The sequence below is a fragment of the Balaenoptera acutorostrata genome, chromosome 4 (genome assembly GCF_949987535.1).
Source record: "Balaenoptera acutorostrata chromosome 4, mBalAcu1.1, whole genome shotgun sequence".
Classification (NCBI taxonomy): Eukaryota; Metazoa; Chordata; class Mammalia; order Artiodactyla; family Balaenopteridae; genus Balaenoptera; species Balaenoptera acutorostrata.
The window spans coordinates 122,459,031-122,486,037 of record NC_080067.1 but is presented as its reverse complement, the minus strand read 5'-3'; the positions used below and the strand labels follow the sequence as shown (position 1 = coordinate 122,486,037).

Sequence of the window (27,007 nt, the reverse complement as noted above, 5' to 3'; positions counted from 1 at the left end):
ACTGGGAGCCTTTCATTTTCCCCTTTATTTCCCCTTCACCTAAAATGTTTTGTAATGTCTTGATAAAACTAAGATTCCATAATGAAAAAGCCTACAGAGAAGTTCTTTCTTAGAGATTAGAGAGGAGTGCTAACTTGTTTTGGATCTTCCACAGAAGGTTTAAGTATTTGCCCAAGAGGAACATGACTCCAGTCTTTAAAAAAAAAATGCAATATCATCAAGTCTTACAGACAAATGTTATTATTGTGAAAAGTATTAAGAGCATGCAATGGTAATCCCCGAATCTCTGTCATGTTCTTACTAATGTCACTAATAATAGCTTCCTACATGGCAGGCAATGTTCTAAATACTTTACATATTTTAACTCTTATGTTTCAAAACTACCCCTGTGAGGAAGATGCTACGATTATCCTTATTTTACAGATAAAAAGCACAGAGAAGTAAAGCAGGTAGCATTAATCAAAGTCACACATCTAGAACTACAAGACTGAGGTTCAAGTTACTGTTAGTGAATTCGATGGGAAACATCTCAGAGCTAGGCAGATTTTTGTCTTTTCCCACAGTGTAATACTTAACCTCCTTGAATTTCAGACTTCTTATCTTTAAAAAGAAGGAAGTGGACTTGGAGATTTCTAAGGTCTCTTATATGAGCTCTATGTTTTCTTATTTCTAGAAGTAAACATCTGGTCCTTAAAGGAAGCCTCTGATTTACATCAACTACCTCTAAGAAACATGGGATTCCATGTCTCACAAAATTAAAATTCAATTTGGGGATGTTTCATCCTCTCCTGTCTAAGGCACATTTTCATCTTTATAGCTGATAATAATAATGTTTACATTTATATATTTATAATTTATAGAATGTGTTCACATACATTATACAATTTGAGTGCAAAAATGAGCTGATAAGATAAAGAGAACAGGTAAGTTTACCCATATCTTGCAGGGAAAAGTAAAACTCAGATAGGATAAGTGACTTGCCTGAAACCCAAAGTTGTCAAAGAGACAGAGAGGGAGAGAGAGAGGAAAAGAGGAAGACAGAGAGATGGAGAGAGCAAGAGCGAGCTGAGACCTACACTCAGTTTGATTGGCCTCTGGCATAAAACAGAGGCAGTGATGGATTCAAATTTTGCAACTTACAATCTATCTTAACTTGGGCAAGATGTATATCCTCTTTGCCCTGCGAGTTCCTCTGGGGAATGCGGTAGTCCTGGGTGAGGTGGTCAAGGTCCTTGCTGGGTTTTCTCCCACCCCAGCTCCACTCCTCACCATGTCTGTAGCCACCTCAGCTACATGTCCAGACTCTGTTAACCCTCCTCCAAGAATAAAAACATCCTTTATCCAAGGAGTAGTGAATGCCAGTAGAGCAGTTGACCCTTAAGAGGATAGAACTAAAGAATGAGAGCCCAGGTCCTTGGAGCAAATTTATGTCATATGGGCAGAGAACTCTGGGACTCCAAGTACCTGGAGTGGTCAAGGAGCGGGGGGATGGAAAGAGGACCCCCGATGGGCACAATCCCTAGGCCTTGGCCAGAGAGCCAGCCAGGGAAGGCAGAGCGGAGACGTAGTACAGGACTGGGTCAAATTGGCCCAGGTCTAAGGGCAATACTGCAGAAATGTGACTAAATGTAACCAGGTTTGACGTTGTTGTTTGGGGGATGTTTTATATCAATTTTATATCAGTTAATCTATTTTTGTTCTGCTCTGTGTGGCCACTAATAAAATTATAATATATATGGCTGACTTTTTACAAATATCTATCTAGTATTAACATGAGTAATTTTATGCCTGCTTTTAAAAAGACTTTATATATTTTTTACTCAGCATCCAAATAAATCAGAATCCCAGAAATATTCATTGCAAAAAGCATATTCTATTTCTAGTACAAAAATGATTTCTACTCACCACCTTTATGAATTTTAACAGAAAAGACACAATACTGAAGTAATTAGAAGAAAGTTCAGTTTACATTTTCCTAAATCTGTCATATTTCTGTTGCTGAGATAGTAACATCTATTAATGTCAGCTCAACTTCAAGATGTTTTCCACTTGTTACCACAGAGGACTGGTGTACATGAGATATATCAATGGAGGGAGGTATGATATTTGTTTCCAAAACTGGAGACTTAAACAAGAGCAAATTCCACAACTTTCAAAATTGTGTTCCATATTTTATGGTAGATTAAATATTGAACTTAAAACTTACACATTGCCTGCTTTCAGAGCTATATTTTCCAAAGTAATACAACTTATATTTCACGTTGCCTTTAAAATAAATAGCAAAAAATATACACTGGCTCGTAGCATTACAAATCATCCCATTAACTCTGAGGAGACATACTTTTGGTAGAAAAAGTGGAGGCAGATTCATCTGTTTAACAAACAGCTACTGAGTACCTGTTATTTGCCTAACATGAGGCTACCTAAGTGCTGGGGATAGAGAAAATGACAGACCACATCCTCATTGCAGCCCTCAGAGACACTCATACATATATCTTTCCTACACACTAAATATAAATTATTACTTAGCCTGACCAAATAGGTAAGGGCTCATTTCCAAAACTTCTAGCCATTAAGAAAAGACAAGGTGCTTCTTTTATTAAGAATGATCACAGCCACCTGACAATGGATCAGGTATTTCTCAATGCATGTACATATAGAATGTTTAAATTTGAGAAAGGAGTATAAACAAGGAATAAAAAAAATAGTAGTGCATACCTAATGTGTATTAGCTTAGAGAAACACATCAGCAAAATGGCTCTGCTTTTTGATTTCATGGCATTAAAATATTAAATTGCACTGATCTCGTTATAAACTGGTTTCATATCTTTCTGACTTTTATATCCAGGTAAAGTGTAAAGTGAATGAATAGATACCAGTTCATGTAGGAAATACTAAGAATAACTCTATATGTCTTCTTTTAGCCTGCAATTATGAAATAGTTCACTGGTTTTACAGCCATCTCTCAGTGGTGTTCTGGAAAGGTATAGAACAAGGATCATGATGGTGGTACACGTGAGAAAACATCTATAGCTGGAAAAAGATAATGGTACATCCAACTTTCAGAGTTGGAAAATGACTGATCTCTGGAAAATTAAACTAATACTAGATTTCAAACATCCTTATGTCCTAATTAGATAAAGATCAAACCACTTCATTTACACAAATATCTATGAATCTTAATTTAAAATACTAGGACTATAGTAACAAAAATTAGTAGTAAATAAACTCAGTTATTATTTTGTAAAAGTTAGACAAATATCATTCTCCTTTGTCATTCTTCAGATTTTCTTTTCTTTTGTTTCTCTCCCACAACATGCAGTAGTATGTTTTAAATATTTATTATTTATTTGACATGGATTTAATTTCAAAGAAAGTAGAACGTTTAGACCCATTATATTCTAAACCTGCAACAGAGCTTATAAATCATCTAATCTCTTATTTCATAAATGAACAAACTGACCCTGGGGCATAACATTTTGCTTAAAAATCATAAACAAGGTTGATTTTTTAGCTGATGTGTCCCAACGTGTTTGTTTCTTTTCTAGAGAAAGGAAGACACCCAGTTCCTGACTTAAGTAGCATGAATGAAGAAAAACGCATAGTAAGAAATCAGGCAATTAATGAGCTTTCAAAATGGGTAAGCACACTGTATCTTAGGTTTATTTTTCACTGTGTCCTCACCTTTTCCTTGTTCACTGAAGGCCTGAAGCAAATTCGTGAGATTTTTGGTTTTAGACAGAAGTTCCTGGTATGTTCCCATTTGTGCTACTCTGCCACTTTCCATTACAACAATAAGATCCATCAGGGGTAGAAGTGTGAGGTTGTGTGTCACTAAAATTCGAGTCTGCAAAAGAGTATTTTATTCCCTGGGTTACAAAAGATGGCAAAAATAAGCCATTTTAAAGAGAGCTGCAATCATTATTTTTTGTCTTTACTATTTTAGAGTATAATTCTTGGTAGGTGCCAGTTTAAGGCAGCATATATAAATATATTTCACAATGAATGATGATGCACTGCTAGACAAAAGAAAAAAAAGAAAAAAAAAGTCAGCAAATGTTTTTAACCCATTAGTTCAGGTATTCTTCATTCATTAAAAATGAATCAAATTTACAGCAAATTAAAAACAATCTTATAACTGTCATTCTTGCTTCCTTTTTCTAAGGTCCTATAGCATTACAAAAACATGTTTGATTCAAGTCTTTATTTTTAAATCTTTCCATATTATTGTATACATATACATAAAATTGAATGAGAAGATTTATCTTGGTTTCATTTCAATAAGTAAAGACATCTGTCTATTCTTTACTTAAATATCTATTTTATTATTTTATACATTTATTTAATTTTTCCAGAATTCTCTATATTAATAAATCTGTAAACACATATTGTGAATGGATGAGTGTGATTTTGTGGTCAGACAGGCTTTTAAAAATCTCTGTGGCTCTTAAATTAAGCAAGCTACATCAAGTCATTATAAGCCCTGAGTTTCTTCATGTATAAAATAGGAATAACGATAATGCCTATCTCAGAGACTTGCTATAAGAACTAAATGAACTAATTTAGTGTCAAACATAGTATGCACTTGGTAAATATTAATTCCTTTCTTCTTGGTTCCTTCACAAAACAACTGAATTGTTATGAATGCTAGATTAATAATACCAAATTTTAAGTAATAAATAATAAAGTAATACTATTTTTTATAAAAGTACTATGCATCAAAATACCACTTTTCAAAAAAGTCACCTAAGCTAAAAACAACTCATTTTGGCATGTAAACCACCTTCGAATATGGTATTAGTCAATGAGGTAATAATCACATAAGTTGTGGTCACAGTAAACTTGTAAAAAATTTTAAAACATTCATTAAAGTGTGTCTGTAAAAGAGTAATATAACATCTCATTCTTTATGTGAAATTTAACTACTCTGCTTCAACAAATAAACAAAATATTAGAATTTTGGGCACAATGCTACATAGATTATCCTCTCCTTCCCTCACTAAAGCAAACGTGAGGCTATGGCTACCTTGTTTTTCAACATGCCAGACGACCCAATCACTTTTTCAAAAAGTTGCTTTCCAACATGAACATCAACTGCAGACAAGGGATCATCCAGGAGGTAGATGTCTGCCCCACTATAGACAGCTCTGGCCAGACTGACTCGATGCCTCTGACCCCCACTTATATTCACACCCTGAAAATGAAGCAGGAGAAAAAAGAACAAAACAAAACCAGAGGAAAAATGTGTAAATCTCAAAGCACATAGAGTTATGTCCAAATTCTCTTCTGTAGCAGGGATAGGTAATAATTCAGGGTTAACACTCCAACCTTTCTTTATCCTAAAATTCCAAAAGCCTCTATTTCCTAGTACCGCTAATTTGTGCAAATTAACAGATATATCTGCTTTCTCTTAATTGCTTGCTTTCAAAAGTAGATACTAACAGTTATGGAGAAAAGAATTTCCAGTTCCCTAACTCTGAAAAGTTGTGCCTGTGGAACATTAAAGAAAACTTTTGGCTGCCAGCCGTGTACTGACACTGGTGATCATTTTTAAATTGACACATAGGAGACTGAGAATAATAGCTAAATTACCAAAGCAGCAATCAACATGTCCTATTTTCTTCCGTAGAAAGATTAGTACAAGTCTTGTTGGCAAAAGTACAACTCTAAGAAGCAAGAATAAGGAATATACATCACTCTGTGTGAGAATTAAAGTCGACATGTACAGCCATGTATGGAGAATTATGGGGCCAGGCCCAATTTACTTGATTTATTTTATATTTAGTGTTTACAGATCTGGTTTAAAAGCTCTCCATGCAGCACAGAACTTAGCCAGTGCCCTATAATTGTAAAATGTCATTGCTTCTTTGCCTTTCTCATCCTCCTACTATTCACAAATATCTCCTATATTCTGGGTGCTGTGCTAGCACTTGGGATTTAAAGATAAATGAAGCTGAGCCTCTGTCATGAGGAGGTCACATTTTAGCAGGGGAGCCAGGAGTGAAAAAAATATATACAAAGTAATACGATACGTATATATGTGTGTGTGTGTGTGTGTGTGTGTGTGATTATAACAGCCCCCAACTCATGGGCTTGTCATGAGCATTTACTGAGTGTAAAATATTTAGGACAAAGCCAATACCGAATACAGACACAATCAACATTAGCTATTATCATCCAATCACCCCTCTCTCCAATCCATCCTCTGACTTGTCATAATGTATCTTGTAATTATGTTATCATCTTGCTTAAAAATCTTGTACGCCCATATCTCTCTCTTCCCATCATCCATGAGCATCAGCAAATTCCTTAGTAGAAACCTAAGATACTTATATTCTGGTATTAACTCATCTTTCAACCACTCACCCAATGCTGCCTTCTCAAGTGACTGTGACCTACAAGCAGACTAGCCTGCCTTTTCATATCTGGGCAGAGCCTATACACTCTGCTTGGGTGCCCATATCCTCCCTTTTCAACTCAAAAGATACTCACTCTAAGTCCTCTTTGAAATCAATCTTCTACCCAGAGTTCCAAGTAAAGTGATTCATTCCTTCCCTTCTTGTCTTGCAGTGTCCTGTTTACTCACCCATTGCTAGAAATGACAATACCCATGTCCGGGTCTCACCCTCCTGTGAGCTCCTGCCTAGTTTATCCTTGCATTCCCAGCACATAGTGTCCAAATAAATACTGGTAAAGACAATTGATAATATCACTGGCAGATATCCAGTTGATTGCAGTCCCTTGAAGACTGGGTGATTGATAGCTCTTTTGCTCACCCTTATATACCCCATTGCAGAATAAGGGCATATAATAGATTAATAACTATTTGTGTTCAGTGGAAGAATGCCAAAGAAAAAGATGAATAAAAGTGAGGAAAATTCTACATTCATTATCTTGGTTGTCTCATAAACAGCTGTAAACAGATTTCTTTTTGAAATATTCAATTATATGTTTATTTTAAAGTACATCATCAGATTGGGAGAAATTTAATTTAAAAATATAAAAAGCAGAAATTATAAGTAGCAATAACATTTAATGACTATATTAAATCTATACTTCACATTTTGAATTTTTCCCCCTTTAATTTTTTAGTTACATACTTAGCTATTTCATTTTATTAGAGATTGGCTTTATCAGCATAATGTTTGATATGTATTAACAAGTTTGAAGAAGTCACATGTCTGCATAATTCTAGCTATGGTGCCATTTTGCCGAGGGATAGTGAAGATTCCAGAAAAAACACAGAGGTTGCAAAAAAATTAAATCAATTTAACACTTTGAGAAAATACATCTGCAAAGTAACAGGCTATGAATGAAACCAATGTAAGTCTAGTTAAAGGTAAAATTTGCCTCATCCTAGGTTTTATTTTTTTTAATTTTTATTGAAATATAGTTGATTTACAATGTTGTGTTAGTTTCAGATGTACAGCAAAATGTACACCCTCGATTTTAAATATTTCCCCTTTCTATAGTTTTGTTCTATAGTTTTCAATTTATATAACAAGACAATTAAATAACTTGAAGCCGGGGTAAAAACGCCTAACAATGTTATGCTAACTCTCTTCTCAGAAATTCAAAGCACTAAGGATTATTTACTTATCTTCATAGTACACATGAATCGTAGGCAGAGGCTGCTTTTGCATTCATGTTTAATTAGTGGAGATTTTAGTCATGGGTTGGGGATCATCTCTCGGGCTTCATACTTTGGCTCATGACATCTTGTTTTGTTTTGCTTTATTTTTAACTCCAAACCACTGGGCAGCATAATGACTATTCATTAATGCGATGAAAATAAAATAGAACAAAGAATACGATGCCTGGGAAACAAGTTCCTCTTAAGCAGGCAGGTGTAAGTATAGAACAGGTACATTCAAACAGCATCATCTCAGAGCCTCGCTGGAACCTGGCCTTGGTGCCACCACTGGAGACTGGGGCTCTGTTGCTACTGTCCTAGGCTTGACTTTGTGCACAAGAGCTTCAGCAAGAAACAAAACTATTATTCCCTCATTAGATAGTGAACAGCATTATGCCAGCAACTAAGGCAAAGCATTGATGATCCACTTGGTGGGCTTTCATTCCCCCATTTGGATACTAACAACAGAATTTCCTGCTGATTTTTAATCTGTTTTCCAAATAGTCAATAATAAATAATTATTCATCCTTAATATGGCCATCTCTTTCATAGGAATTCTACAATGACTTTTTAAAATTATAGTTGTATAGCTCTTCAAGACCTCAGTAAGAAGGTTATAAATATTTTATTAGCACAGCTGAATGGAATGTTATTCCTGCATAAGATAAAATATATTTTCCTTACTCTTTCTCCAATCTCAGTTTGATCTCCATTTGGTAACTGCTCCAAATCGGGAAGGAGAGCACAGGCTTCCAAAACTCGCTCATAAAGCTGCTTCTGCATGACAGAGCCAAAGAGAATGTTTTCTTGCAGAATGCAATTCTGAATCCAAGCCTGCTGGGAAACATAAGCCACAGAGCCCTAAAAAAGAAATAAATAAAAGAAATACTCTTAACAAGGGAAAAGGAGAACTTGCATGCACCACGTTAAAGGAACATATTTAGTCCATGGTTTTGCCTTCTTTAAATTGAATTTAAAAATATTTAGATTATTTCTTAAGTGTAAATATATTCTATTTATATTTTAATCTTATATCCTGTTTTAATCTTATGTATTTTTATCAGAGGCCCCTTCAAATGAGTTACTTTGTGCCTTTTATTTACTTTCACTCTAGTGTCTATCAAAGTTACCTGTCTGGTGGGATTTTCTGGAAGCAGACACTGAGTTTATTAGTCAGCTCTACCGACCCTAACAAGGTACCATGAACTGGGTTGCTTAAACAATAGAAATTTCTTTTCTCACAAGTGTGAGATCAAGGTGTTGGCAGGGTTGGCTTCTCCTGAGGCCTGTCTCCGTAGCTTGTAGATGGCTTTCTTCTCCTGAGTCTTCACATGGCCTTCCCTTTGTGTGTGTGTCCTAATTTCTTCTTGTCATAGAGATATCAGCCATATTGGATTAGGGCCCACCCTACTGACCTTATTTTAACTTATTACCTCCTTAAAGACCTTATCTCCAAATACAGTCACATTCTCAGGTACTGTGGGTTAGTACTTCAACATATGAATTTGGGGGGAACACAATTCAGCCCATAACATTGAATTTGGGGTGCAAGTTGTTTAGTTGGGATCAATTCTTAGGAAAGAAAAGGAAGAAGGAGGATTGGGTAGAGCAGGAAGTCACACAGCAATCCAGATCCAACAAAGATTTGGTCAACCCTCCAGAGAGCTGTGGAGGTGCATCACCCATCAGAGTCATTCTCTGTTAGGCTGAACTGGCCTGGCCTTTCAGAGTGGGACCCCAGGAGGCCAGCATGAAGGTGCTGATGTGCTATATGTACTCCCAAGGCTGGGTGGCAAGCCCTTCCTAGAAGGGGGAGTCTGGGCAGCACATCTCTCTCTTCCACATACTCACTGCTCTTAAATTCATTTCTTGATAACTTTATGTCTTGACATTATTCTTGACTATGACTCTGCTACATAAAATATCCTTTTAACTAGCCCTTGTCTTCTAAAGGACTCCCAGTATTTGAACTAGACTCACGCACATTTCAATCTGCCCCACGGACTCTATCCAAACATTGATTTGAGTATTTTGAATATTATGCACTCTGTAACAATACCACACATTTAAAGTACTTTCTGATGTAGACCTGTGTGTAACTACCAGTCTTTTGATTTCTACCAACTATTTTGAAGATCAAAGATTAACTTTTAATTCCTCCTTGTTGAGCATGTAAGACATAGAATGGCTTTTGAGCCAAAACAATATAATTCTGATCTGACTTGATCTTGAACACAAAAGTAATTGCTCTTGAATTGCCTCACTTAGTGAATAACCTTTGATTAGAATAGTATATTAAATCTGTCCTCGGGTGATAGAAGTTCTGAATGCTTGATATACATTAGTCAAGATTAGGGGAACAGAGGGTGAAGAACACAAGAGAAAAGATTGCAGAATAGGGAAAAGTGGTATATAATATAAAACAGGAACTAAATACTACATTGAGAGGTGTGGACTTGATGTTCTGGTATGACAGCAGCTGAAAAAAAGTTGATCAATTTTCACAGAGATGTAAATTTTTCCTTTTATTATCATTATAATTATCAATTGCATCTCACAAACAAATGAAAGTGTTTTTGTTTCATTTCATTCTTAATAATAAAACTACAATAGAAGTTTTGCTAATTCAAAAATAGACTCTAAATCTCTGATGTTTTATCAAAGAACACTGAATACTGGATACTCTGCATGAATGATGTCTGATGTAAGCCTTAGAAACTGAGAATAGGAGATCTTAGAATTTGAACATTGGAATGATATGCCTCAAAAAAGTGCTCATGTGAAACCTTGAGAAACAGAAAGATGTAAACAAGATCACCTTATAAATACTAAATGTTAAGTTGGCCATGCCATCATTATGATTATTACTACTAAATTAGATATAATCAGGATGACACATATATTTAGGATTAAAAATGTTTTCAGAAATAATTCAGGGTGTGGTACCTCAAATCCTCCACTGATCCAGACCAACAAGCTTCCTAAAGAACAATGTGGCCAATTACACAGACAGATAATATTGTTTGTCTTTGACAACCCTAGCTTAACATAAACAAAGTATGTCCTCTCTGCTTTATGATTAGTAATAGCAATGTTATGGTTTCTATTATCACCATGAACACTTTCTTAATTACGAATTCTCAAAGGTATCAGAAATAATCTTTAAATCTTACCATGAGTACCCCAACAATCATAATGAAGATAACAATAACCCTAAAAATTCATAGGGAGCCAGCTGACTCTATGCCAAGAACTAGTCTAGGTCTTTGCACATTATCTTATTCAATCTACTCCTTAACCTGTCAAGCTTATTATTATCATTTATGCATCAGGTGAAACCTAGAATTGATACTGTTTTTATCTTGATAAACTCCTAATTATTTTTCAAGATTAAATAAAAGGCTACCAACTTTCTGATTATTTTTCTCTTTAAAGCAGAATTTGTTGTTTTTATACTGTTTCATTTTAAAAATCTAATTTAAATACTTGTTGTAATTGATCTTAGTATCTCCCTCACTAGACTATGAACTCTGTAAGAAGAGTAGCATATCCTATTCATGTTTATTTCCCTGGTACTAAGTGCTAGGCACATAGTATGTGCTCAATAATTGCTTTGTGAAATTAGCCAAAGAAACTGAACGATAATAAAATCAACATGACAAGCATTATATTTCTAAAGGATACTTACTGGCCTAGGAAAAGTTATAGTCATCTTGATCGACAGACAAATGGCTGATTGTAATCATTAGGAAGAGCATAAGGAGACAAAGATAGGGTACTTAAAGTTAAAAAGTAGCGATATTCATTAAGTGTAATCTTATCAGAAAAAGTCCTAAAAATCATACTTGATTCCAAACTAAGAAATAGCAATGCTGAGAGAGAAATAAATAATCACGAAAGAACTGGAGTCAGGAAAGATATAAAGACATGAGGAAAGATATATTATGAACAAAAAATAAAAAGATTTGGAGTTGATTTTTCCTCGAGAGAAAAACTGTGAAGACACTGGTTTCAGATCCATAGAGCTTCTCCATCTTGTCGGATGTGAGAGGAGTGAATAGGTAGTATTTTACCTAAGAGTTAGTTAGGTCTAAGGAAAAACTCATTAGATAGTCTAGTATTTCAAAGAAGAAAAAGCTGATGAAGAACTTCTTGAATTCTTATTCCCACTGACCTTTAAGAATAAAACAAATGGCTCGGAGTAGACCTCTCCTTAGTCCAAAGGCTTAAATTTAAATGTAAGTTATTAATATTATTATTTTCCTGAGGTCTTTCTAGGTCAAAGGTCCTTCTCATGAGCAACTACAAGATTTCTTAGAAATGGAACTGCCATAATTACTTAGGAAACATTTCAGTGAATGATAATTAGAAACCTAATCAAATTACATTATAAATCACATTCGTTTTTCTATAATTGGTTGCAATTTAGTTAATATCATCAAACAATTACCATAAGCATTCCTAAATGATTTGCTGAAGTACTTGGAGGACAGAATGCTCTTACTAAGCCATCCATAGTTAATCAATTTCTGTGGAAATTTAAATGTTTGTTACAACCTAGAAATGCTCATTAAATACTTGCATCTTCAATTCAATTTGATAAATTCTTATTGACACTAATGATGTGCTGGCTGTAGCCTATTACACTAGGAGATGTGAAAAGAATGCATTGTTGACTTTACCTTTCTTTGGACTACTCCTTTAAGTTTCTCCATTTCCCCTAGAACGGCAGAAAGCAGAGATGATTTTCCAGACCCAACTTGCCCTATAACAGCCACTAAAGCTCCTTCTGGAATCTTTATGTTTAAGCTGCATGACAAGAAAAGGAGAGAGATGACATAAGAAGTTCTTGTTATAATTGTTTTTAATGTATATTCCTAGACAAGTCACTGTATCACTGCACTGGGTATCATCCCTGAAATTGCTGCTATTCACATTGTCCTACATTATTCTACAAACACCCAAATTCCAAAATGCAACAACAAATGCTGCAGAGGAAATAGAGGAAATGAAAAGGGAAAAAAGAGAGTAAAACAACCATAAAAATGAAATGTGCACTGAGAGGTTTAAAAAAAATCTTGTAAATTCCAATAGATTCATCTTCTGCTTAAAAACTGTAAAAAATAAAAACATGGAACATTATAGAATTCAATGCTAAAATTTTTTTGTTTTTAATTTTCCCCAAACCATGACTTACTCTTTTAATATTGGAATCCCTGTTTTATCCCAGGAAAAGGAAGCATTTGTAAAACCAATGGCATGATCTAGGAAGAAAAAATAAATACAAATATATCTTAGAATCAATTGTCTTCAGCCTCGAAGTCAAATAAATATTGAATACAAACAGGAATTGCTGACCTCCTATGTACTTTGTTTCTATACTTTGAGGATGAAAGTCCTCAGTGTTGAGAAAGTCTTCCAAACGAACCAATGCTATCCTTGTCTATCAAAATAAATGCAAATGAAATTTTTTGGGTTTCAAGCACAAGTTAAACTGAAAAGCATTTATTGTGATTTACAGTATGATTAAAATTTTTTGATGCAAATATATTGATACAAATATTCAGCAAGCATAGTTTGCATTGTTTTAATGCTTATAAACAAGTCCATCCATAAAGAAAAAGAACAGTTTCAAGGATCAAAGATCAAAACAAATATCATATATGCAGGAAAGCATGAGAAGAAGAAACCAAAATTCCTCCTTAACATTCTAGTAAAGACATAATAACTGATTAATAATTATAGAAAAATTAGTTTTTAAAAGCAACTTCAGGATGGTTGAATGAATTCTGCTTCTGAGAATAAATAAAGTGATTGTTTTGGCAATAGTAACATTTAGTTATAGTAAAATACCTGTAAAATATTTAGCTACAGTTATGATAAATAATCATTTTTCCCCCTGAAACTGACTTGCATGAAACCTCTAGTATATTTTTATTCACTTTATGCTAGGAAATGTCTATTGTTAATGGATAAGATGTAATTGGGCTGTGGTTTTGTTTACCAAGTGTGTCATATCAGTATGCAGAGCTGGTTCTTTTTCTTTTTCTTCTCTTTTCTTTTCTTTTTTTTTTTTTTTTTTGACAATTGTTCTCCTTATTTGTTTAGTTACAGTAGTAGCATACCACTAGGAGTTGGAAAACACTTTGCCATACCAGACCTTTAGCTAGATTCTAATTTCAAAAGCAAAACAAAACTGTTACTCTAAGAATGACATTTTCTTTAAGAGAAGTGTGCTGTGAAACAAGTGTTAAAAGCATCACAATAGTACTTCTACGCCCTCTGTTGGTTATTATTAGTAAAATAACATAAAAATGGTATTATGTAACAAAAATAGCTTAATTGGTATTTACTATAGAAGTATGTTACTCTTCATTTAAATAATTAAAAAATTAAAAGGCAAAGTTCTTAGATCAAAGAGCTGGTTCCAATAAGCAAAGATTCCCTTTGTTTATGAACCCAGACTTGGAAAGGATTTGATGGGGGAATGCCCAAACCTGATATCAAAAAAATTTAACTGAGAAAATCTCAGGGCAAAGGGATGAAGGAACTCAGTTCTTTGGATTCCCTGTGGTTTTAGCCTCCTTCTACTCATTATAGCATCTAAAGAGCCTCTAGCAATTGGAGATTACAATAAAAGCAGGCTGAACCAGATACCTCATACAAGGTTTGTTGGCAGACTGATATTATCAATGCACTTTTCTCCCTGGTTTATTCATTCAGTACAGATGAAATGCTGCTGAACCCTGGGAAAATTCAGATCCAGCTCTGTGCAAAGCACCTAGTTAAAAATTTTTCAACTGAAAACAGAAAGTGAACCCTTTAATGACATAGTGTCAAACACCAAATTAGCAAAGAAAACAGTATCACATATTGAAAAGTCATTTTCAATTGACTTGAAAAGAAAGTCAATTGACTTTCTATTGAAAAGACGCTTAAAAGTCATTTTTATAGAAGAGAAGCACAGGCAAAGAAGACATGATTCCTTCCATTCTATAATGTTCTCTATTGCTCATTAATTCAGGGAGGTTAATTTTGAAAGCAGTGTAAAGCAACTACAAAAAGTGAAATTTAAAAAAAAGACAAAGAAATGAAATATGCAAAACCATAGATTTCAGTAGAGAAATGATTCTCAGTTTAAGGATACTTTGGATGTACCTGGACCACAGCTGAGATCACCATTGGTAAATCAAACAGAGGAAGCCTCAAAATATTAAACAAAGACATAGATGTGAACACTTTAGTGGCTGTTAAAATGTTGCCTTCGTCCAGTAAGAAATAGACGCCAAATGTTGCCAGGGACACCTTAAAAATAGAGATATGTTATTATCTTCAATTATTCAATTATGAGTTAGAGACTCAAAATTAGGAAAGAAAATTTTAATAACCTGTATTGTTGTTGTTTACCAAAATTCAGTACTATTCAGGACTACTGCAGAAGGATATGAAATCAATGTTTAGTACAGATCTTACAATTGTGTATCTTAGATAATGACACCCTATGAACATGTGGTCTAGTTCCCTTCTTTGACACATTGTATTTTCACTAGAGTAATTATTCCTATTTAAAACATATAGTAGTTCATCTTTTTTCAAAGTGGAGAAGTTTTATGTAAATTTTTTCCAGTGATGTGTGCATACCTTCTGTCTCATATTCAGTAATTATACTTTCTCTGTGTCTTAGTATTAACTGAGGAAGGCATAAATAAATCACGACTGATAAGACTTATATTTACTCATGTTTCATTTAGAAAAGGCAGAAAAGTTCATTTATGCGTGAGAATGTATTGACTATTTATCATGTACATAGGACTGTCTTAAACAAATGTTTCTTGGACATTTCTACTAAAGTATTCCAAATGTAAATATTGCTTTTACTTTCATAATACCCACATGCTTGTTTGAATAAAAAATAATAATATTTTAAATTAACAACAGGGGAGACATATAGAATGTTCCCTGACCCCATCACCACTGAGAGTGGTAACTTTGGTTAAAATTGATGCTTCAGGTATATGTAGTTTTCTTATCCTTTGGCTTTCAGCTGCTGCTTCATATTTCAAGGCAATTTATACTCTTTAAACAGCATGAGATTCCCAATATCTGTATGAAGTGACAGAAGGAGAATGACCTCAGTTCATATCAATTCACCTACAAATACTAATTCTATAACTTTGAGGATGTTTCCAAACTATCAATATTTCCATTTCCTTTTGTGAAATGAGAAAAATAATGCCTTATTATTTCAAGAATGAAATAAAGCAATGCATATAACTTGTCTGGTAAACAGTAGAAACACTCAATAAATGTTTAGATAACTTCCCTTCCCAACTCTATGTAGTGTGACTTTGGGTCTTGCTTAAAAGGGATTAATCATGAAAATAAAAATATTTTAGAGCTGAAATGGAACTCTGAAATACAGGTTATATTTTTTAAGAATGAGGATGGCATATGCTCAATCTGTAAGAAATTTACAAAGATGTAAAATCTTATTATATATAAAAAATACAGACCAATGAGAATGCACCAAAAAAATTTTCCCCTTCTTTAAAACTTTCATTCTCTTATCTCCATAGGTTAATGACTGCATATTTTTTTTAATTTAAATTCAGATAAAGATTTCACTTTGGACACCTTAATTCCAGGTAATTTGAAGGTGAATCTGCAAATCAAATTTGAAAATCAAAACAAGAAATAATACACACACTCACAAAGAATGGAATGCAAGTTAAAGTCAGCATAGAAAATACAGCAAGATACCCAGCTGATTTTTGAACTTCCAATTCCTGTTCTCGAATTTCAATAATCTTCTTTTTATAGGAGGGTTCCCATGCATAAAGTTTAAGGATCTGTAAAGAAGTCAGACAATGACTATTTGACAATCAATATCATAGAAGGAATAAAAACATGCACACATACAAATACACACACTATAACACATACACACACTCACATAATTGTGTAGGTGAAAAAAAAAGATGTTACCTATAAAGTAAAGAAAATTTCTCCTGTTTTCAACTGAGTCAAAACACTTCCTTGAATTGTGCTTTTTTGGGGTGGGTCGGGGGAGGAAATCACCATTTCCCCAGGCTTATGTCTCTCTTACCCACCAGTAGCTTATTCTTGAGCCAGACTTAGGCAACATCCCAGTTCCTGGCAGGAGCTCCACAGCAGTTTCTATGTAGCTTAATCCTGTCAATTTTCCTGCTGGTCCAACTCTCAGTTCTGTTCTCTTCCCATTTCTAAATATCTAAGCTTCTCTCCTTGGTCTCCCAATTTCTTGAAAACTGATGTCTTGGGACTTCAAGCCATTTTCTGAAAGGTTACTGGTGTTCTGAGACTGTAAACTATTTTCTGAGATGGAAAACATGCAGAAGCAGAATCATACAATGGCTCACCACATACGGTTTAGAGTGAGATAGACCTACATTCAAATTCCAGCTCTGTCTCTTTGTGATGATTAATTTTCTGTGTTAATTTGGCTACGTTATGTTGCCCAGTTCTTTGATTAAACACCAGTCTAGATGTTGCTGTGAAGGTAATTTTTAGCTCTGATTAACATTTAAATCATCAGACTTTAAATAAAGCAGATTACCTTCCATTAAATGGGTTGGCCTCATCCAATCAGCTGAAGACCTTAAGAGAAAAAACTGAGGTTCCCTGAGAAGGAAGGAATTCTGCCTCCAGACTCAAGATGGCAACATCAACTCTTGCTGGAATTTCCAGGCTGCTCAACAGATTTCACACTTGCCAGCCCCCATAATCATAAGCCAATTCCTTAAAATAAATCTTTATCTATCTATCTATCTATCTATCTATCTATCTATCTATCTATCTATCTATCTATCTATTTATCTATCTATCCTATTAGTCCTGCTTCTCTGGAGATCCCTAATAATCTCTCACCAGCTCTGTGAACTTAGACATGACCCTTACCTGCTCAGATACTTTGTTTCCTTATTTGTAAAATGAAGATGAGAAATCTTTTTCTTGAGGTTTATAAGAATTATATGAGGAAACAGATATAAAGTGATAGGCACAGTGCATGACACATAGAAAATGTTCAATAAATGCTAATATATTATCATTATCAAATAGAGGCTCTATGACACCTGTTTTCAGACTCCAAGGATGCAAACTGCTCACACCTTTAAACTATCCTAATTGATTGCCACTTGGACCTCTACCAATATTCTAGTGTATTTACTACTGGGACTGCTATTTTAAATCTTGAACTTAACTTAGATCTTGAGGAAATTTTCTTTTATTTTATCTACACTGTCCTAGTCCTACTGATAATACAAATTTCCTTTTATGAATATCAATACTTAAAACCTATAAACATACATCACTCTACTTTCTAATGGATGCAGGGGCTCTCAATTAACCCACCAAGAGGTGCAAGATGCATCTGGATCATATACTTTGGGGATGTGTGACCCTATTGAATAATCTGAGTTAAATTTCAGAGTTACTTATTGCTATTCTAAAGTTCAGATGATTAAATGGATATTAGCCTCCTTTCAAGGTATCTTCAATCTAACAATGTCTTTCACTTCAGTAATTTGTATTTTTGTAAAAATTCTACACAGCACAATACATTATATCATTTATTGATCCTAAGGTGAATCAATGGGTACATATAATGGGTTTATTCTGTGTATATTAATGATAGATGCACCAGACAGAGGGAATGTCCTATGCAGTTTTAAATGTCAGAAGGAAATTCCATGTGAACTCTGCAAATTTTGTGCTTTAGAAAAATCTGGTAAGCTATAATCCAAGTGCAATAGGATTTGAAATTACATACAGAAGGTCTCCAATTTACAATGATTCAATTAAGGATTTTTCCGCTTTAGGATGGTGCAAAAGCAATGCTCATTCAATGGAAACTGCACCTCCAATTTTGGATTTTGATCTTTTCCCAGGTTAGTGATATGTGGTATAATACTCTGTCGTGATGCTGGGCAGTCACACAGTCCAGAGGGTAAACAACCAATACACTTGCAACCATTCTGCAACCATACTACCATTCTGTTTCTTTCAGTACAGTATTCAATAAATTAATGAACTTTTCAACACTTCATTATAAAATAGGCTCTGTGTTAGATGATTTTGCCCAACTGTAGTCTAATGCAAGTGATCTGAGCATGTTTAGGCTAGGCTAAGCTATGATATTCAGTATGTTAGGTGTATTAAATGCATTTTCGACTTAAGGATATTTTCAGCTTATGATGGGTTTATCAGGATATAGCCCCATTGTAAATTGAGGAAGATCTCTACACAGAAGTTCACAAGGTTTCACTCATTTTATCACAGAGAAAATGTTAGTGGTGTGGAGTGGGGGTAGCTTTTCTAGGGAACAAATAACCTGTAACACACCTTTCATAGACTAGCGTTTGTATGATCATTTCTATTCTGAGTAAAAGAACCCCGTATAAACCTGCCTTCTCATCACTTACCCTGTATAAATCTGCCTTCACACTGATGACAATGGTATTGTCACTCTGCCCTGCTTCATCCCATCTCTTCTACCCTTGAAACAAGTAATATTTTGTATCTTTTGGGATATTTGTGTTTAGTTGTTGGCTGAGAATCAAAAAAAAAACAAACCTGCATTTTATTTGGCTTTATTTAAATGTTATTTCAACAATAAGAATTCCTATACATCTGAAATCTAAAATACTCCCTCAAAAATTATACTTATATCATTACTTTGATATTGAGAATGCTAAAAAACTCATTTATTGTTTAACTCATTGCTATATTCTAAATAGTTAAATTAAAGGCATGCTTTTTTTATATTACCTTAATTCCATGTAAAATTTCATTGAGCAGTTTTATCTGTTTGTCTTTGTTCTTCGTTTGGCTTTTCTATGTAAGGGAAAGAAAATGAAAGTATATTTGACGAGAGTTGGTAATACTTCAATTGACATGACCATAGCTATTTTTAAAAATACAATGTATTTCCTCTATTTTATATAATATTTTATATAAAACCATCTTATAATGTTCATCCAATATTATTCTGTTGATAATGTTAGAAAATACTTATAAATAGACATTATAAACTTAAAAGTAGCCAGCAGTAGGATAAAAACAGGTGGATGTTTTCCAAAAGAGTAGAAAATATAATAGTTATTTAGAATGGAATGATAAAATAATGTCCATATTCTATTAAAATGGGATAAAATTCCCCAAACTCTATCAATAATATATATATATATAAATAAAGGTTTCTATATTTTAAGTGTACTATCTTGAGTGTTATTAGTACTTTGGAAATTAGAGTGATTAAAATGTATACTTTCAAATACTGGTTTTTTTTGCAAACATTATATAAGTATTATACATTTATTCAAATGCTTAATATTTATATTATTTTATACTTATTATTGTTTAGGTATTGCTTCTTAAGGGTTTCCTCCAATAATACTGCCACAATTATTTTATATATAATAATAAGTATTTGTATATCTAACAAAGTACACATTTACAAGTTAATATCCTTAATATTGTTCATATGATTAAAGCATATTTTCTGTTTGGAATATTTGTATATAATATTGGAGTCTCTTTGGATGTCTTAGGGCTCTAGATTAAGGTCCTGAAAATGTAAGTCCATTCCTAAAAATTTGACTTACAATTATTTAAAATCCAGAATATTTTTTAAACTTAGTTTAAAAGTATTCACTGAAAAACCTGTTATTCTAAATACTAGTGTGTTTAGTAATTCGTAATTATTTTATAATCTTATGTTATTTTCTATTTCTCGTCTTTAAAGCCTAATCTTTTTGGTAATTATTTGAAAAATTCAGAAAAATATAAAAGAAGGTATAAATTTTCAGCACCTAAATGTATTAAAGTAATAAGTGAAAAAATCTCCCCTTCTTCCATCTAATTTCTCTTTAGAGGCAACTATTCTTAAAAGACTGGTGCTTTATCTCTAAGTTATTTTTATACTTATACAAATACATTTAAATCTATATTTATATGTCTTCATTTATTTACCTCTGTCATATCCATGTGCATCGGTATAGTCACATTTTAAAAACTGGATCTTATACACACACACACACACACACACACACACACACATGCCTGACCTACACACACACACATATATATATATATATATATATATATATATATACATATAACATATTCATATGTGTTTCTTAATTTACTTTTCCTCTAATAATGACTGATGCATTTCCATGTCAGTACATAGATACTGTTAATCTTTTATCCATTTAAAATAATAAAATGTCATAAACAATACATCTGCATCTGTTTGTTACTTTAACAGGTGAAACCATCTGTCTCTCCCATTACAGTGTGGTCTCCTTCAGAGCAGTGAGCTAGTCTTGTTCCTCCATTCCTAGAGTAGAGCATAGTGTACACTCTATTGCAAAAGGCAGATGTCAAAAATATATTGATAGTAAGATGAATGACTGACTGAATGTAAAGGAAGAATATTAAAATTAATTGAATTAAGCATTTACTGCCCACTTGCTGCATGCAGTCACTCCTTGCTCACTTTAGCCCACTAGCCTCCTTGACACTTCTTCAGAGAGACCAAGCATACCTCTGTCTCTAGGCTGTGCACTATTCCCTTTGCTTGATATATCTTTTTCTCAGACATCCACATGGATTTCTACCCTACCCTTCAGATATATCATAGCCTTCCTGAGGATGTCCTGGCCCCTGCATGTGGAATGACACCCTTTGTTACTCTATCACCTTATACTAATTTAGCTCTCTTCATACACAAATTAGCACCAGGCATTATCCTATATACCTATTTATTTACTTGCTTGATGCCTGTCTCCCCCAATAGCATAATGAGAGCTGAAACTTGTCAGTTCTCCTCACTGCTGTACTTTCTTTGCCTGGCACAGGATAGATGCCCAATCAATATTGGTTGAATAAATGAATGATAAATTTGGATTATTTCCATTTATAACCTCTATTTTCCATATTTAGAGAGTTAGCTCGATGATTATTATCAACTCAAGTCAGGAAACTCAACTTCTGTTGGACACATGTAACTTGAGGCAATCACATTCTTACCTTCAGCTTTTTCATTCTATTTGCAACTAAAGCATTCACTGGGATAACAAACACAAGGACTGCCACCCCTGCTAACACTGCTGGACCCAGTTCTTGCCAAAGGAATGATATGGCCATCAGGATCTGAAAAGGAGCTGACCAAAGGAGATTGATGTTTGCGGTCAAGTCCATGAGCTGCTGGGCATCTGCTGACATCAAGTTAATAATTTCCCCAGTAGAAAACTTTTTTCTAGAAACATTAGATAAAAGCAGGGCCTGGAAAAAGAGAAGCAAAATACTCAGAGTTCTGTAGATCATGAGGGATCTTTACAGTCAAACAATGGTAACTCTTAACTAAAAATAAAAATTTGTAATGTATTTAGACAAATATGCATGATTACTTATGCATTGGATCATATAATATCAAGAGCTATGTTTTTAGATGAAGAAAAAACAATTATTGATCAAATTACATAGTTTTAAAATTTACTATGTATTGGTAGAGAGTAACAGTTGGATTCCCAAGCAAATACATTCACCAAGCACCCTTTATGATTTGTGGAATTGAAAAACTGCAAAAGAAATCAATTCTAGATTTCTAGCACTGAGCTTCCTCTCTATTTACTGGCGTATAATGCTAAACCATCTAACTTTTATCAATACAAAGTACACAAGTGAATCAATGAATATCTAATGAATGCTAATTTTTAAATGATACAGTCCTAATTCTTAAAGAGATTATAATCTAATTGTTCAGTCCACTCCCCTCCTACATAAACGTCCTACACACAGGCTGATTATAAGTATAACAATAGGTAAGAGGGCCATGGGGATTTAGAGAGATAAGAGTATTGAAAAGGCTTCATGAACCAGTTGGAAATACATCTTTTCTTTTCTTCCAAAGCCGAATTCTCACTTTCCCTCTGTGTATGTTATTTAATATTATATTGAATTCAATATCCTTAAGGTTAATTACTGGTATCTTCTTACTAAGGCTGATATTAGAAATTCATTTATTTAATTTCCCACTCTTTTAAAATTCCCAGTGAAAAGCATAAATAACTGTAAAAATAGTGGAAGTTTATATTTAAACTGGAAAAGAGGCAAAAGTCCATTCATATGACAAAAGTTCTAAAGAATTACCACCACATTGATTTAAAGAGAGACAGGATTGAGAGCTGGATCTAACAAAAGTAAATGGTATACAGGAGGCACTCAAGATCTATTTATTCAATAAATGACTAATACAAAGCCAGAGGAAAAGCCCATCTGGAAAAAAAGTAGGCAGGGCCTTCAGTGGAACACTTCTAACATTCCCTAGCTTAAAGCCGAGGGGCTCAGTGCATGTGGGAGGTCATGGGGCCCCTGGAGTAGATGCACAGACCTGGGAGGTTCACAAGGCATCAGGATCCCCCTAAGCTCTATGGCTACTGCAGTGTTGAATCCTTTACATTTCTGCTACTGCCTTCTAAGGGGCACAGTGGTGCTGATGATAAAACAGAATAAATACTGCTCCCATAAGAGGAAAAAAAGGAAAAAATACTAATCACAACAATAGTTAGGCTTCTATCCACGCCTCCTCCAAATGTAGCTTTGTAAACTCCCTTAATAAGTTACTGACCATTTAAAGTGGCCAAGTAAAACAATGGAAATCCAAGAACAGTTATTCTCATTTCATTAAGACTATAGCATTTTTTAAGAGAGATCCATTGATCTCTAATAGCACCCACCCCCTACTTACTATTATAAACAAATATAAACTCTTTTCTCCCACTTTTCTAGAAGGAAAAGATAAACCACACTTAGCATTTATGAAAATACTAAAAGACTGAGTAATTCAAAATCATCAAATTATCCAAGGAATCAGATAAATACCCTATTTTTGGAAAACACACAAAGCACAACTGTCACCGGCAAAACCCATTAACAATTCTAAGGGGACTGGGTAATACAATAAAGTCTAACCTTTTTTTTCTTCCCTTTTCCTGGGTGCTTAGTCTAGTCTCACGTGCTCCCAGGGGGCAGTGTGCAGAGGCCTCGCACCCAGCCCTTCAGACCAGAGTCCCTCCTGAGAAAGGAAACGGCTGAGCCTGCACCGAAGCTCGGTGTCAGTGTGCAGTGGCCACGCATGACGCTTAATCCAAGAGGGCAGCCGCGGGCCGCAAGCAGAGATGTTGCACCCGGCACCTTCATCAGGAGCCTGAGGGGGCGCTGGGCAAGATGGTGGAAGAGTAAGACGCGGAGATCACCTTCCTCCCCACAGATACATTAGAAATACATCTACACGTGGAACTGCTCCTACAGAACACCCACTGAACGCTGGCAGAAGACGTCAGACCTCCCAAAAGGCAAGAAACTCCCCACGTACCTGGGTAGGGCAAAAGAAAAAAGAAATAACAGAGACAAAAGAATAGGGATGGGACCTGCACCAGTGGGAGGGAGCTGTGAAGGAGGAAAGGTTTCCACACACTAGGAAGCCCCTTCGCGGGCAGAGACTGTGGGTGGCAGAGGGGGGAAGCTTCGGAGCCGCGGAGGAGAGCACAGCAACAGGGGTGTGGAGGGAAAAGTGGAGAGACTCCCGCACAGAGGCTCAGCACTGAGCAGCACTCACCAGCCCGAGAGGCTTGTCTGCTCAGCCGCCGGGGCAGGCGGGGGCTGGGAGCTGAGGCTCGGGCTTCGGTCGGATCGCGGGGAGAGGACTGGGGTTGGCGGCGTGAACACAGCCTGAAGGGGCTAGTGCGCCACAGCTGGCCGGGAGGGAGTCCGGGAAAAGGTCTGGATCTGCCGAAGAGGTGAGAGACTTTTTCTTGCCTCTTTGTTTCGCGGGGTGCAAGGAGAGGGGATTCAGAGCGCCGCCTAAATGAGCTCCAGAGACGGGCGCGAGCCGCGGCTATCAGCACGGACCCCAGAGACGGGCATGAGACGCCGGGCATGAGACGCTAAGGCTGCTGCTGCCGCCACCAAGAAGCCTGTGTGCGAGCACAGGTCACTCTCCACACCGCCCCTCCCAGGAGGCTGTGCAGCCCGCCACTGCCAGGGTCCCATGATCCAGGGACAACTTCCCCGGGAGAACGCACGGCGCGCCTCAGGCTGCTGCAACTTCCCGCTGGCCTCTGCCGCTGCAGGCTCGCCCCGCATCCATACACCTCCCTCCCCACGGCCTGAGTGAGCCAGAGCTCCCGAAGTAGCTGCTCCTTTAACCCCGCCCTGTGTGAGCGAAGAACAGATGCCCTCAGGCGACCTACACGCAGAGGCGGGTCCAAATCCAAAGCTGAACCCCGGGAGCTATGCGAACAAAGAAGAGAAAGGGAAATCTCTCCCAGCAGCCTCAAGAGCAGCGGATTAAAGCTCCACAAACAACTTGATGTACCCTGCATCTGTGGAATACCTAAATAGACAACGAATCATCCCAAATTCAGGAGGTGGACTTTGGGAGCAGGATATATTAATTTTTCCCCTTTTCCTTTTTTGTGAGTGTATATGTGTATGCTTCTGGGTGAGATTTTCTCTGTATAGCTTTGCTTTCACCATTTGTCCTAGGGTTCGGTCCGTCCGCATTTTTTATTTTACTTAAAAATTTTTTTCGTAATAAATTTTTTCTTAATAATTTTTTTCTTATTTTTTATTATAATAGCTTTATTTTATTTTATTTTATCCTCTTGCTTTCTTTCTTTCTATTTTTTCTCCCTTTTATTCTGAGCTGTGTGGATGAAAGGCTCTTGGTGCTCCAGCCAGGCATCAGGGCTGTGCCTCTAAGGTGGGAGAGCCAACTTCAGGACACTGGTCCACAAGAGACCTCCTGGCTCCACGTAATACCAAATGGCGAAAATCTCTCAGAGATCTCCATCTCAACATCAAGACCCAGCTTCACTCAACGACCAGCAAGCTACAGTGCTGGACACCCTATGCCAAACAACTAGCAAGACAGGAACACAGCCCCATCCATTAGCAGAGAGGCTGCCTAAAATCATAATAAGGCCACAGACACCCCAAAACACACCATCAGACGGGGACGTGCCCACCAGAAAGACAAGATCCAGCCTCATCCACCAGAACACAGGCACTAGTCCCCTCCACCAGGAAGCCTACACAACCCACTGAACCAACCTTAGCCACTGGGGACAGATATCAAAAACAACAGGAACTACGAACCTGCAGCCTGTGAAAAGGAGACCCCAAACACAGTAAGATAAGCAAAATGAGAAGACAGAAAAACATACAGCAGATGAAGGAGCAGGGTCAAAACATGCCAGACCTAACAAATGAAGAGGAAATAGGCAGTCAACCTGAAAAAAAATTCAGAATAATGATAGTAAAGATGATACAAAATCTTGGAAATAGAATAGACAAAATGCAAGAAACATTTAACAAGGACGTAGAAGAACTAAAGAGGAACCAAGCAACAATGAAAAACACAATAAATGAAATTAAAAATACTCTAGAAGGGATCAATAGCAGAATAACTGAGGCAGAAGAACGGATAAGTGACCTGGAAGATAAAATAGTGGAAATAACTACTGCAAAGCAGAATAAAGAAAAAAGAATGAAAAGAACTGAGGACAGTCTCAGAGACCTCTGGGACAACATTAAACGCACCAACATTCGAATTATAGGGGTCCCAGAAGAAGAAGAGAAAAAGAAAGGGACTGAGAAAATATTTGAAGAGATTATAGTTGAAAAGTTCCCTAATATGGGAAAGGAAATAGTTAATCAAGGCCTGGAAGCACAGAGAGTCCCATACAGGATAAATCCAAGGAGAAACACGACAAGAAACATATTAATCAAACTATCAAAAATCGAATATACAGAAAACATATTAAAAGCAGCAAGGGAAAAACAACAAATAACACACAAGGGAATCCCCATAAGGTTAACAGCTGATCTTTCAGCAGAAACTCTGCAAGCCAGAAGGGAGTGGCAGGATATACTTAAAGTGATGAAGGAGAAAAACCTACAACCAAGATTACTCTACCCAGCAAGGATCTCATTCAGATTTGATGGAGAAATTAAAAACTTTACAGACAAGCAAAAGCTGAGAGAGTTCAGCACCACCAAACCAGCTTTACAACAAATGCTAAAGGAACTTCTCTAGGCAAGAAACACAAGAGAAGGAAAACACCTACAATAACAAACCCAAAACATTTAAGAAAATGGGAATAGGAACATACATATCGATAATTACCTTACATGTAAATGGATTAAATGCTCCCACCAAAAGGCACAGACTGGCTGAATGGATACAAAAACAAGACCCATATATATGCTGTCTACAAGAGACCCACTTCAGACCTAGGGACACATACAGACTGAAAGTGAGGGGAT

The 27,007-nt window shown here is 35.7% G+C and overlaps 1 protein-coding gene across 2 annotated transcripts in view; it reads right to left on the bottom strand.

Annotated features, from left to right (window-relative positions):
* LOC103019583 (multidrug resistance-associated protein 1-like) overlaps nucleotides 1-27,007 on the bottom strand; it is an 83,457-nt gene that overhangs the window by 30,999 nt on the left and 25,451 nt on the right. Inside the window, exons 6-16 of one of the 2 annotated variants that reach the window (XM_007164114.2) lie at nucleotides 21,707-21,961; nucleotides 19,442-19,507; nucleotides 16,394-16,482; nucleotides 16,268-16,295; nucleotides 14,792-14,938; nucleotides 12,992-13,076; nucleotides 12,831-12,897; nucleotides 12,316-12,442; nucleotides 8,318-8,494; nucleotides 5,027-5,194; nucleotides 3,685-3,847 (exon numbers count right to left, since the gene is read on the bottom strand). In XM_007164114.2, coding sequence (XP_007164176.1) covers nucleotides 3,685-3,847; nucleotides 5,027-5,194; nucleotides 8,318-8,494; nucleotides 12,316-12,442; nucleotides 12,831-12,897; nucleotides 12,992-13,076; nucleotides 14,792-14,938; nucleotides 16,268-16,295; nucleotides 16,394-16,482; nucleotides 19,442-19,507; nucleotides 21,707-21,961 — 1,372 coding nt within the window. Of the gene's footprint in view, nucleotides 1-3,684; nucleotides 3,848-5,026; nucleotides 5,195-8,317; nucleotides 8,495-12,315; nucleotides 12,443-12,830; nucleotides 12,898-12,991; nucleotides 13,077-14,791; nucleotides 14,939-16,267; nucleotides 16,296-16,344; nucleotides 16,483-19,441; nucleotides 19,508-21,706; nucleotides 21,962-27,007 lie in introns of both variants that reach the window. The other variant, XM_007164113.2, reaches the window with a different exon arrangement.